At 45.1% G+C, this 13,783-nt stretch overlaps 3 protein-coding genes across 4 annotated transcripts in view; 2 read left to right on the forward strand and 1 right to left on the reverse strand.

The window, feature by feature from the left end:
• The first annotated feature begins 1,581 nt into the window (after window positions 1–1,581).
• cfd (complement factor D (adipsin)) lies at window positions 1,582–5,566 on the forward strand. The gene is made up of 5 exons (XM_061794052.1): window positions 1,582–1,735; window positions 1,814–1,970; window positions 2,993–3,134; window positions 3,197–3,487; window positions 4,996–5,566. Exons 1-5 carry the CDS (start codon window positions 1,675–1,677, stop codon window positions 5,155–5,157), a joined length of 813 nt encoding a protein of 270 aa, XP_061650036.1. The 5' UTR covers window positions 1,582–1,674; the 3' UTR covers window positions 5,158–5,566.
• Window positions 5,379–9,833, reverse strand: LOC133487455 (uncharacterized). Its single transcript, XM_061794051.1, has 3 exons — window positions 9,175–9,833; window positions 8,252–9,082; window positions 5,379–7,327 (listed from the first exon to the last, which is right to left on the reverse strand). The coding sequence occupies exons 1-3, from the start codon at window positions 9,491–9,493 to the stop codon at window positions 6,612–6,614; spliced, it is 1,866 nt and encodes a 621-aa protein (XP_061650035.1). The 5' UTR covers window positions 9,494–9,833; the 3' UTR covers window positions 5,379–6,611.
• A 1,758-nt stretch (window positions 9,834–11,591) lies between these two features.
• Window positions 11,592–13,783, forward strand: part of dnaaf9 (dynein axonemal assembly factor 9) — a 30,773-nt gene continuing 28,581 nt past the window's right edge. For both annotated transcript variants that reach the window (XM_061794049.1, XM_061794050.1), the window contains exons 1-4: window positions 11,592–11,769; window positions 12,793–12,872; window positions 12,955–13,080; window positions 13,155–13,279. In XM_061794049.1, the coding sequence (XP_061650033.1) occupies window positions 11,714–11,769; window positions 12,793–12,872; window positions 12,955–13,080; window positions 13,155–13,279 (387 nt within the window). In that variant the 5' untranslated portion in view covers window positions 11,592–11,713. The remainder of the gene's footprint in view (window positions 11,770–12,792; window positions 12,873–12,954; window positions 13,081–13,154; window positions 13,280–13,783) is intronic.

Genomic DNA, 13,783 nt, shown 5'->3' on the forward strand with positions numbered 1-13,783 from the left:
ATCAGCGGTGCAACAGTATCTTTGCGTGTGTGGTGTTGTGTGTGGACATTATTGGAGCACAATACGAGCAAAACTGTTAAATGCCTCATTTTTTATTTTTTTATTTTCATGTGTGGGCTCTGTCACAGATATATATATATATATATATAAAAAACCTTCATGATTTAAAGAATCCTTATGTGGGTAACAGGCCTAGCCAGCGATCAGGATTCTGAAGGCCCTGGGCAGATTACGTTCACATGGCAACACACAGAAGCTGACATCTGATTGGACAAAAAAAAATCTCATACAACTGGAAGCTGGGCAGACACGCTACGAAATGAAGACATAACTGTTGGGGGGGGGGGGGGAATCATATATGTTATTATACATATTATTACATATCTTGCATTATATTATACATATAAAACAAATATGAATGAGGATTAATTAATAATTTCTTTAAATTGTAAATGTAGGTCAATGCTTCTGATAGTGTATAGGCTGAGAAGGCCTATTTGTGTTTGCATGTACAGTATCTCACAAAAGTGAGTACACAATTCACATGTTTTGTAAATGTTTTACTATATCTGTATAACACTTAGAGGTAAATTGAAGTCTCTAAATCGCCCGTAGGTGTGAATGTGAGTGCGAATGGTTGTTTGTTTATATGTGCCCTGCGATTGGCTGGCGACCAGTTCAGGGTGTACCCCACCTCCTCCCTGCCTCCCAGCACGCCCGCGACCCTAGTGAGGAGAAGCGGCTCAGAAAATGGATGGATGGATGGATAACACTTACGTCACTGATGGTATAGTGGTACACTCGTCTGACTCAGTGACGGTGTGAATCTGGTTGTCCGTGTCTATACATGCACTGCGACTGACTGGTGACCAGTTCAGGGTGGAGTCTGCCTTTCGCCCGAAGTCAGCTGGGACAGGCTCCAGCGCCCCGCGACCCCGACCAGGATAAGCGGTGTTGAGAATGGATGGATGTGTAACACTTTGCTCCAATGAGAAGTAGTCAATGTACAGCTTGTATACCAGACTGGTGCACATTTAATGTCCACTCCAAATAACTCAACTCACAGCCATTAATGTCTAAACTACTGGCAACAAAAGTGAGTACACCCCTAGGTTAAACTCTCCAAACTGGGACCAAAGCGTCAATATTTTATGTGGTCACCATTATTTTCCAGCATGGTCTGAAACCTTCCGTTTGAGGATGCCCCACGGATGCTCAATAGGGTTTAGGCCTGGAGACATGCTCGGCAGGTTTGTCAACTTTACCCTCAACAAGGCACTCTACTTTCTGGACACATCTTGTACCCTTCAGTGAGTGGAAATTTTGTTTTGCTGTGTTCCGTGACTTCCTGTCCAGGAAAACAGAAAAACCAAAGTCCCGTTTCTGAGCATTGGAGTGTTTAAGTGGTTAATTGTTGCTTTATATGAACTTCAAATGTCTCTCTGGTTCAAGGGATGTGAAAGTTCTGCAGAAACTTGCTAGTAGACCCTCGGGAAATCATTTCTGATGATTCTTTTGTTTCCGTGCCTCTGGAGTTGATTTATAGCTTGTGCTTTCCTGTTTTTCTCTTTGTATTCCCAGAAAGGGACAAGAGGAGGAGGATGAACTCCCACTTCCTCACTGGAAGGCTTTAAAATTTCCCAGCCGCATGAATTTTTAAGCTAAAGTTCCGCCATGCTGTCCGAGAAGACGCTCGTGTCTGTGGGGCTCTTTGTTGCGGGGTTCTTCTCGCTTGGTGAGTTGGCTAAAAATAAACGCAGACGTGTCTTTATTTCACCATTCAGCCCACATGTAACAGGTTTATTGTGTTCAGGGGAGGGCATCATCGGTGGCAGGGAGGCGGCGGCCCACTCTCGGCCCTACATGGCATCCATCCAGGTGGCCGAGGGAGACCGCATGAAGCACGAGTGCGGAGGCTTCGTGGTCGCCGACCAGTGGGTGATGACGGCCGTGCACTGTCTGCCCACAGGGTAAAACAATAACTCTACATCTTTTGAAAAAGAAAAAACATCCACAATACTCTCTGGATATTTTTCCTGCCATATCAATGGTACTATAATAAAGAGATTGAGAGATGATAATTCAACATAAAAGAAGAAAAACATGTATGACATTCAAAATAGCAATAGGGAGATGATCAAAACATTGGATAAAACGTAATACCCACTCACACCCATTTTTCGGCCAGGCCGTGGCTGGCTATCTGGCCATTGGCCGTGAATGGAACCCACGGTATCTACGTGAAAGGCAGCGGCACGTACCACTACGCTACTGATGATAATGATTTTATAATGATAATGATATATGGTTTTCTTCTAATAAGACAGTGATCACAATTGTCATAGCTGAAAATAGTGTTGTTAAATCGGAAAAATATCATGTGAACATTGCAAATGATTTTCTTCCAATATGATAATTATAATAATAATAATTATTAGTGTAGTGCGATATGAGCAATATTGATGGAAAAGCCTCGTTGAATCACTGTATTGATCACTGTAAAAATATTATGACAATATTCCACATGATTTTCTTCCGTTATGTCAATTATGGCACAATCACTACATCACAAAACTATCGATATCACTGGAAAAATATTGTGAGAATATTGTACATGATTGACAATGATCACACAATCATTGTATTGTGATTCTGGTGGTATTGCTGAAAAAAGATATTGTTGAATCGCCGTATCTATCACTGGATTAATATCATGAGAACATTGCACATGGTTTTCTTCTATTATATCGATCGATTATCCCTCAGTCACTGTATCAAGAAATATTTGCCATTCTGAATTGGAATACTAGCAATATCCTTGGAAATATATCGTGACAAGATCGAAAATGGTTTTCTTTGCTAATCGCACAATCACAGTGTCGTGATACTGTTGAGATCACTGGACAAATATCCTGAGAATATGGGAATATGGGGCACATTCTTTAGGTTTTTGATTGTTGGGTGAAGTTCTCCCTCTGGCGCCGTCTAACAGGGCCAACGGCAGGAAGGTTGTCCTGGGCGTTCACTCTCTGAGTCTAGGTGAGGACACCAAGCAGACGTTTGACATCCTGGAGCTCCACAATCACCCTCAGTTCAACCCCGACAATTACGACAACGACATCGCTCTGATTAAAGTAAGCCCACGCTTTTTGAAAGTTCTTTTGACGAGCATCCAAACGACTTTTTGCAACCGTAGCTGGACCGCCCATTCAACGCCTCCGAGGCCGTCAAGGTGGTGGCGTTCCTGCGAGCCGGCGGCGTCAACCCAGACACTGACGCCGAGGTGGAGACGGCCGGCTGGGGCTCCCTGGACAACCTGGGCTCCAGGCCCGACACGCTGAAGGAGGCGGTCATCCAGGTGGTGAGGTCCACCCGGTGCCAACGTAGCGACTACTTTGGCAGGAAGTTCACCGACAACATGATCTGCGCCCACAAGCTGTGTCCTGAACCTTGTGACCGACCACACAAGATGGAGGACTCCTGTGATGTGAGTGGACAAACTAGACGGGACGCATACTTGGGATTCCTTAGCGGTAGCCACTTCAGGATTTGATACTAATGTTCCTCGCCACTTTCACGGTTTATAACTGTTATGTGGCAAGACTCACAGTCAATTTATTCACGATGTGACAGTGTAAAATTTCACTGTATCTCGATATGTTTGATATTGTTGCAAAATATTGTACGTGGTTTCCTTCCGTTATGTCCATTATTGCTCAATCGCTGAATTGGAATACTAGCTCAACCAACGGAAAAATCATCGAGAATGTCATACATGGATTTCTTCCAAGATGTCGATTACTACACACAATCTGAATTATGATACTAGCGATAATTTCGGAAAGGTATTGTGTTATTGTACACAATTCTCTTCAAATCTGTTGATTATAGAGCAGTAACTTTATCGTGTCAAAATAGCGATACTGTTGGGATTCTGAGTATTCTGATATATTTTGTGATCTTCTGCCAATGTGTTGATTATTGGACAATCAGTGTATCATGATACAATTGATATCACTGCAAAACATTTTTTTTTTGTCATGATTACTTTGGGATACCGGCAATATCGTTGGAAAAATATCAAACTTGGTTTTCTTCCAATATGTCAATTATTGCGAAATCCCTGTATCGTGATACTAGCTGGAAAGATATCGTACTTGAGTTTCTCCCAATACGGTGATTACAGCTAAGTAATTTATGATATGAGCGATATTGTTGTAAAAATATCTTACATGAGTTTCTACCAATATGCAGACTGTTGTTGTTGTTAGTGTATTGTGATATTAGCGATATCGTTGGAATATTACGATATCCTACATGATTTTCTCCCAAAATGTTGATTAAGGCGCTATTACTGCATCGTGATACTAGCTGTATCGTAAAAATATCATACATGACCTTCTTCCAACATGTTGATTTTCTCATGATCACTGTATTGTGATACTAGCTTTATCGATATAAAACTATTGTACACGATTTTCTTACACTGTTGTTTATCGCTCAAACACCGTATTGGGATAATAGCGATAGTGATATCTGTTTTTCATCCAATAAGTAAGAGTAAAGATACTGTAGATTCTTTTCTCCCAATAAGTTCATGATTACTCAACTTCTGTATCTTGATACTAGTGATATTCCTGAACGTATGTGGAGCTAATACCACAAAAAAAATACAGAATTGAATCTTTATTCTGAGAAGGAATACATGACTTTTCATCAAATATTAACCGCATTTTTTTTTTTCTAACAAAATAAGAAATTTTAAAATCAGGATGGAGGAAATAAAGAGTAAAGCTGCAGAAGGTGAGGCTCAGCGTTAATACATCTTCACACTCAAATACAAAATATATAGTTCACAGTTTCCAGTTGTTGTAGTGCTCGCATTCTACTTAACAAACAGCCATATTTTGTTCTCCAATGTTGCTGTTTGGATTGATGCATTCAAGACGACATCGTTCTCTCTGCCCTATTTTGACAAGTCTCTGTCATTTTTAGGGCGACTCGGGTGGCCCCCTGCTCTACAACGGCGTTGTGGTGGGTATCACGTCCAACGGTGGGAAAAAGTGCGGCCAGATCAAGAAACCGGGCATCTACACCATCATCTCGCACTACACAGAGTGGCTTGACGGCATTATGGGCCTTCGACCCGACGCTTGAGATTCCACATCCACCACAAATGCGACACCAACAACACAATACAAAACCTTATGTAGTTAGCATTACTTCCTATTTTCATGTTGTCTAGTCTTGGCTGTACAGCCAGAGAAGAAAGCACAGCAATTAATACAAATGTTAATTCCACAGATTATAGTGAGTCACGCAGATTACTAATTCGAGGATGGAGAAGACACGCATCGAAAGTGTTTCCTCTTCCTACCTGGCTGCTCGCTTGCTGCTTTGTTTGTTCGCTCGCAGGGGAAATCCAATGCAACGGCTTCCATGACATAATAATCATGACAAATAAAAGAGGTTGGTTTGCCCAATTCAGATGATACAATTTCCAGCAGCAGCTCTCCTTCACAGAATACATTTGTATTGTCTGAGAAAAATAAAATATTTCAATATATTGGAAACATTACGTGTCACTTATGTACAATAAAAATCATTTTGGTCCTAAAATTGACCCTTGTGGCACACCACAGGTGATATCTGAAAGTGAAGATCTCTATTACTCTATCTGCACAAACTGTTGTCTCTTCTCCATATAGCTTTTTAACCAATGCAAGCCTACCCCTCTAATCGCATATCTTTCTAGTTTCTTTTAACAGAATACCTTGGTCATCAAGCTGTCCAATTACTTTTGTTAATTAGTGTGGGAATGCGTGGATGTGGACCATACACAAGCTTTTCTTCTTTAAACTATTCTGTAGTGGTTGGTACTGTTGCAATTCAGAAGGGTTCGCTCACAGACACGTTTGGGGAAATAGGCAGCTCACAAAAAGCTTGGGCACCATCTTTGTTGCACATCTTCCAGATCCCCACTTCTTGCACCAAGATGGTCCGAGTAAATAGTCCATTTGAAATTCCTACTAAGTTAGGGGAAGTGTCTCAAATGTCTCCGAGAGGCCCCAACAAGGGGTCAGTGCCGAGCGACCAACTTGGGGCAAGAAGCGGGGAAGGTGTTCGTCAAGATGTCGAGAAGGTTTTGTTGGATGACCAGAAGGAGTACATCTTGGGGCAAGAATTGGGGATGTGGGCGATATGCACAGAATTTCACAGTGTTAGAAGTAGGGAAACTGTACAAGAAATGTGTACCATGTTGGTGCAAGATGTGGGAATCTAAGGTATGTGTGGACCATCTTAATACAAAAAGTGCATGTACCATCTTGGTTCAAGAAGCGGGGATGTGGAAGGTGTGCGTGAACAATTATGTTGCAGGAAGTATTGATGCCACAGGTGCATGGGGACCATCGTGGTTTGAGAACTGGGGAAGCGGAAGGTTAGCACGCACCATATTGGTGCGAGAAGTGGGGATCCTGAAGGTGCAGGAATTTCAAATGGATTCTTTCCTGAGACCATCTCGGTGTAAGAAGTGGGGATTTGGAAGGTGTGCAACAAGAAAGTGCCCTGTTTCTTGTCGGACGACAGTTTTTACCACCTTGATGCAAATCTTAATTCTCTATGAGCAGGAAATTGTCCTCCAAGGCTGCATCCTTGGAGTCCTCCATGGCCTTCTTCCTGTCTTGGAGCTCCCGCACAGAAAATCTCTTGACAGAGTGTCCTCGTCCCCCGTGGGACGCCGCCAGCTTGTAGATGCCCGCCAGAAGCTCTCTCACCTGGGGGTAAGTCAGGCCGTCGCGGGGGGGCGCGGCCAGGCTGAGCTCGTAGTAGCGGCTCCCGCAGCGTCGGACCAGCTGGCGGAGAGCGGCGTGGGCCCCCGCCATGTAGTCGTGGACCCTCTGTGGGCGCTCGGGGCCCGAGTCCATGCGGACGAACAGCAGCACGGTGCGCTCGGCCGCGTCCTTGCCGAACGCCTTCTGCAGGTGGGCCAGCATCTGGCTCTCGCCCCAGGTGAAGCGGCCCACCTGGAGGACCAGCAGGTAGACGTGAGGCCCCGGTAGTGCCAGAGCCAGGCAGTCCTTCACCTTCTCCGGATTCTCCACGCCGTCCTCGTCCCACAGCTCGGGGGTGTCCACCAGGACCAGCCTCCTGCCAGCCGCGCAGACCTCCCGCCGGGTGCAAGACAAGGTGGGCCGGGGATTCTCGGCGTGAGACTCGGAGTCACGGTACCGGTTACCCGCTCGCGCTGAGATGAGGCTGAGGGCCGACGTCTTGCCGCTGCCCGACAGGCCCAGCAGCACCACGGACAGATTGTTGGCGTCGTCGTCTGCCAGACAAAACCAGGGTTGGTGGCGTTACTTCCTGTGGAACTCTACTACTTCCTGGGCGTCAAGCTACGCAGAGGGGCCCCGCGGGCCAATTCGTCGGTCACGTGATGCGATGCGGGCGTTGTCGGCCGTGCGACCGCGGGAGTATAAAGGGGCCTTTAGTGTTCAGCAAAAACAGGGCAAAGGTTTTATTTGTAAAAAGTACATTTAATATTATTGAAAGTCACTGTAATAATATGCACAGTTTGAAGATTAACACTGTGCTTAAATATAGGAAAATCAAAAAAAATACAATTCAAATAGACTATAATAAGATGCCTCTTATGGTCACTGAACACATGTACAAATGTGATAAAGAGTTCATACTGTACATACAATGTACATGAACATAGAAACTATACATCGAAGGTAAATAAAAATGGTGTCGTTTAAAAACAAACACCCAATTTTTAGGGAACATAGTCATAGAATCGGAAATAAAGGTCAATCTTACGTGATGACAATTTTTTTATTCAGGAAAAACAATCTCATGAGAAAAACAGCCATTGCAGATTTTTATATTATTTTACTTATTTTTTTAGGAAAAAGTCATAATCTTATGAGAAGGAAGTCATTTTTTTGGGGGGGTGGAGGAGGACAATTATATTTTCCAAGAAAAAATGTCTTTTTATGACATAAAAAATCATGGCACGAGCTAAAAGTTTTCTTTTTTTAGGTTGAAAATATTTTGGGGGGGGTAAGTGAAATAATTTTTTTTTTTTTTAAACGTAGTCCCAAAAAGATCTACTTTCACGTAGCACTAGAGAGAACCCGCCTAGCACTACTAGTACTTGTACCACACTTCATTGGGTTACCGCAAGGGTATTATTAAACGTCTTCTCGCAGTACTGTATAGCAAAAAAATTATTTTGGGGGGGTCTTACCGTGGACATGGGGTTTGATGTGGAGGTGCAACGTGGCCCGGTGGCTGATGACGGCCTCCTCCAGGCTCTCCTTCTTGATTTCGTAGCGCTTCCTCTCAACCGCCTCCTTTCGCCTCTCCTCGACGTGCTTGGCCCTCATCTCCTCGGCCTCCTTGGCTCGCCTCTCCTCGCTCTGCGCCGCCATCCGCCCGAAGGCCTGCAGTCTCTCCTCGGCCTCGCGCACCTTCTGGCTCAGAATACTCATGGCCGTGTCCTCTGTGCTCCTGCGCTTGGCCTCGTCCAGCGCGGCCCGGCCGTAGCCGCCGCTCTCGGCCAGCGTGTAGTCCACCATGCTGACCAGGGCGTTCATTTTATCCCTGGCCGCCGACGTGGTCAGGCGGCAGTAGCGTCCGTCGCACGCGTCGATCAGCTCCAGCAGTGCGTCGTCCAGCGTGTCCGCCGTCTTACCGTCTTCCAGAGAGACCACCAGCAAGTACTTGAAGGCTTCGGCTCCAAAGTGAACCTGCAGAAGCTCCACCAGGCGCATTTGCCTGCTCGTGTAATTTCCACCCTGGATCAACAGCAGGAAGGCGCTTATCGCGTCTTTGCAAGCTTCGAAGCATCCGTTCACGGCCCGGCTGACTTCCTCCTCCGTGGCGTCTCCCAGGATGTCTGCACGGTTCAGGCTGACCAAGCGTTTCTCCAGAACCAAGTCAAAGTAGACTTGCTGGGATCCCCGAGTGGTTAACTCCTTGTCCACCACCGCACTCTCCTTCAGCAGGGACACAAGGGATGACCATTGATCGTCCGTGGATAGGACCACCATGGTCTGCCTGATGTCAACATCACCGTCTGCAAGAAGGCCCAAAAAAAAACATCTAAAAAAAAACAACAAAAAACCCAACTCAGCACATTCTGCTTGTAGGTAACAAAAGGACACTTACTGTTGGACATGACTCTTGCAGGTGCAGCTTTCAGATGCTTGCCGTCTGTCCGAAACAACCCGAGCGAGTGAACAGGATCCGCAGGTTCTGCAACAAGGTGCAGAACGGCCTTCCTCACGACAACATGATTTTTTGCGTGTGTTGCCATCAAGGAAGTGCATTCCTGCATAAAGAGTGGACCGCAACAGATATGGATCAAATGTACCTTTCGCCTGCTTCCTACAAGCACAAACATCCACAGTGCAGTTGGCTCAGTTCCTTTTATTTGATGTAACAATCGTAATAACAATAGACACTCGTGTACAGCATACCGCATCATGCTTGGAGGCGATTCTATTTTTTTTTGGTCCCGCTCATGTCACTGATTAAGATGATCGCAAGTACACAAACACTTAGCATTTGAAATCTTCGCTTTTGCCTTGGAGCAGTGTTGTAAAATTGACTGCAGTTCAGCTCCAGTTTGAGAAGCTTGGCGGCCGTCAGACTGCTCCAACACGTAGTACAATTGGCTTTGACTTGTACACCGGTGCCTTGAGATACGGGTTGAATTTGTTCCGTGGCCATGCTCTTATCTCAGAACACTCGTATCTCAAAACATAGCTCCCCATTAAAATGAACGGCAATGCAATGAATCCGTTCTCGCCAGGCGTCGGGTTTGCAATGGTGCTGTCTATCGGCGAGCCGTGCGCGAGGGAGCGACATGCTGAGAATTCAATAGAATTTTAGCGGGTGAGAAGATGCCCAAGGAATGGAGGAAAAGTGTGCTGGTGCCCATTTTTAAGAACAAGGGTGATGAGCAGAGCTGTGGGAACTAGAGAGGAATAAAGTTGATGAGCCACTCAATGAAGTTATGGGAAAGAGTAGTGGAGGCTAGACTCAGGACAGAAGTGAGTATTTGCGAGCAACAGTATGGTTTCATGTCTAGAAAGAGTGCCACAGATGCATTATTTGCCTTGAGGATGTTGATGGACAAGTACAGAGAAGGTCAGAAGGAGCTACATTGTGTCTTTGTAGATCTAGAGAAAGCCTATGACCGAGTACCCAGAGAGGAACTGTGGTACTGCATGCGGAAGTCTGGAGTGGCAGAGAAGTATGTTAGAATAATACAGGACATGTACGGGTGCAGCAGAACAGCGGTGAGGTGTGCTGTAGGTGTGACAGACGAATTTAAGGTGGAGGTGGGACTGCATCAGGGATCAGCCCTGAGCCCCTTCCTGTTTGCAGTGGTGATAGATAGGCTGACAGATGAGATTAGACTGGAATCCCCGTGGACCGTGATGTTTGCAGATGACATTGTGATCTACAGTGAAAGCAGGGAGCAGCTGGAGGAACAGTTAGAAAAATGGAGGCATGCACTGGGAAGAAGAGGAATGAAGATTAGCCAAAGTAAGACAGAATATAAGTGCATGAATGAGAGAGGTGGTGGGGGAAGAGTGAGGCTACAGGGAGACGAGATAGCGAGGGTGGAGGACTTCATATACTTGGGGTCAACCGTCCAGAGCAATGGTGAGTGTGGTCAGGAAGTGAAGAAACGGGTCCAAGCAGGTTGGAACGGGTGGAGGAAGGTGTCAGGTGTGTTATGTGACAGAAGAGTCTCTGCTAGGATGAAGGGCAAAGTTCATAAAACAGTGGCCATGATGTACGGATTAGAGACAGTGGCACTGAAGAGACAACAGGAAGCAGCGCAGGAGGTGGCGGAAATGAAGATGTTGAGGTTCGCTCTCGGAGTGACCAGGTTGGAAATTAGAAATGAGCTCATCAGAGGGACGGCCGAGGTTCGATGTTTTGGAGACAAAGTTAGAGAGAGCAGACTTGGATGGTTTGGACACGTCCAGAGGAGAAATAGTGAGTATATTGGTAGAAGGATGATGAAGATGGAGCTGCCAGGCAAGAGAGCTCGAGGAAGACCAAAGAGAAGGTCGATGGATGTCGTGAGGGAAGACATGAGGGCAGTTGGTGTTCCAGAGGAGGAAGCAGTAGATAGGCCTACGTGGAAAAGGATGACGCGCTGTGGCGACCCCTAAAGGTACAAGCCCAAAGGAAAAGAAGAAGTAAATACTGCAATTTAAAGAACAGCACGCCTTGCCTTGCTCACTATGCTGTGCTGGTGGTGAGAGTTTCCTGTACTGTACTGTGTATAAAAATAGAATTTCCTCATTGAAAAACCTGCGCACATTATGGTTCCACAAAAGTCTGCGACTGCGCCGTATGATGTCAAAACGGCCCAAAACAAGACTCGACCACAGCGATAAAGCACGGGGGGCAACTATCTGCCTAATTCAGATAAACTATCTTTTTGGACATATTTATGGTAGGAAAACATTCCAAAACCTATCAAATTTTCCACAATTACAATAAGGAACCGACTATACGGTAAAGGTTGCCCTAAATAACATGTCACCCATGTCGGTGTCCAATGGTTGGCTCCGTTGCTATGCTAGTGTGGACGTTCTCTCGGGTGATGGAGAAAAAGGCAGCTAGCTCGCCGGGTTTGACCTCATAAAACGTCTCATTTGGACTCCGCGACCATTACAAAACCATGGCCGGGATAAGACGAGCTGCTGGCAAATATTCGGGAGTCAACCCGGCCGTCAGGTAGCGTTAACGTCCATCGTGAAGAACCTCGTTGTTAACACACATGCTAACGGCCACCGTCAACTATTTGATTTAGGACCGCAAAACGTCAAAATAGCCTTTGCAACGTCACTCACGCAATACGTATTCATGACAAAAGTGAAAAACACGATAGTCGGTGTTGCCTTAGTTTGCGCTTTTGCAAGCGTTGCTATGGCGGTCAGAGAGCGAACACTCAAATAACAACAAAATTCATCAGGTCACTCCATTCATGGCAATGGATAGATTTGCCCGTGCAAGAAGAGATACAAATAAGACTGCTTTCTTAATTATGGAGTATTTTATTGTCTTATAAATATTAAAATGTTAAAGAAAACACAAAAAAAAGATAAAAGAAGGGGACTTTAGTATTTCTTGTCCAACTGTGTTATTTGCTGTGTAACTACAACTTTTTTTTCTCGATACTTCCTGTGTGACAGCATTACTTTCTGTACAACTGTGTTACTTTCACTGTGTTACTTCCTGTGCGAACCCCCTTACTTCCTGTACGATAACAGTTACTTCCTGCGTGTCTGTGTTACTTCCTGTGCGAACCCCCTTACTTCCTGTACGATGACTGTTACTTCCTGCGTGTCTGTGTTACTTCCTGTGCGAACCCCCTTACGTCCTGTACGATGACTGTTACTTCCTGCGTGTCTGTGTTACTTCCTGTACAACGGTGTACAATCCCGCCTTACTTCCCATGTGACGACTATGCTCCTTCCTGCGGGACACTGAATAACCAATGGCGATGACCGTATTTTCTGTCATAAGAGTGGCCAAAAATGGCAAAATGATACAGAGTGTTCAAATAATTATGAGTATTTTAATGGTTTGTGTGTGTGAGTAGAATTCCTTGAAGAGTACCAGTCAGGAGTTTGGAAATGTCCCTAACATTTTGACTGGTACCGTAAAGCATACAAAAGATCCTGTGTTTGCTCCTTCTTTTCATTTCATTTCCTTCCATTCAATTTCAAAAGATGACTATTTATTTTTCTCATGCAGTTGCTGCCGCCTGCGTCAGGTCCAGTCTCTGCTTGGTGTCGGTGATACTTTGAGTTCTGATGGGATCCTGTGCTCTCTCGGTAGGAAAAAGTCCAATCGTTATTCCCTAGAAGACTTATGAGGATCAACTCATATTTGTGGTTTATGAATGTTTCTCTTCAGGAATCGACAGTAGGTATAACGAAGGCTGCACGGAGCTGGCTAAATATCTCTTCTACGGACTCTATGGAAGAAGTGCCATCAACGTGGAACATTCGCTGGAGGGATGTTCAGAGGAAATGCTGGATGGTGAGTTTGTCAGGTGCCCCCCCACCCCAAAAAAAAGTCAGTATGTGAATGCGAGCTGTTGGTTTTCTCTCCAGACGTGATCCTTGTAATCAAGGCCGAGTGCGTTCTCCTCTACTGCAACCCGCTCAACTTGGTTCACCTGCTGCCCTACGTGTCCCACTGGAGGAACCTGCACCTCTACTGCATGACCGAAGCCGAGGTTCGTACACTCTGGTGTTGATTAAGGTTTTTGTGGTCGCAGGACTGCCATTTTGTGTCGATACATCCGTGTAGCCGCTTTAGATAAAATTTGAATGTTTATGAATACAATGGAATGCCAAAATTCAATGACCTAAGAGCCATGCTAAATGTATGAACAAAACATTTTATTATCGTTTCAAGCCCATCTTAAAACATTAGCCCTAAAAATGCCTTACAGATGATTTGGTTTGATCCCCCCCCCCCAAAAAAAAGGACCCAAAGTGTACGTGGCAAAGACGGTCCATAACTTCCCCAAAGATCTGCCGACTCAGATCAGATAATGAAGCGCAGAGTCCAAAGCAAACATGGTGAAGCAGCTTTTAGCTGCTATGCTGCAGCAAATGGAATAAGTTGCCAATAGAATTGAAGTCAGCCCAAGTGTCAATGTCTTTAAGTCCAGGTTAAAAACCCATTTCCACTTTTCCTGCACTCTATGTTGATTTTATCTTTATTTTTGTCTTTC

Source organism: Phyllopteryx taeniolatus, chromosome 13, assembly GCF_024500385.1.
Source record: "Phyllopteryx taeniolatus isolate TA_2022b chromosome 13, UOR_Ptae_1.2, whole genome shotgun sequence".
In the NCBI taxonomy this organism is placed as follows: Eukaryota; Metazoa; Chordata; class Actinopteri; order Syngnathiformes; family Syngnathidae; genus Phyllopteryx; species Phyllopteryx taeniolatus.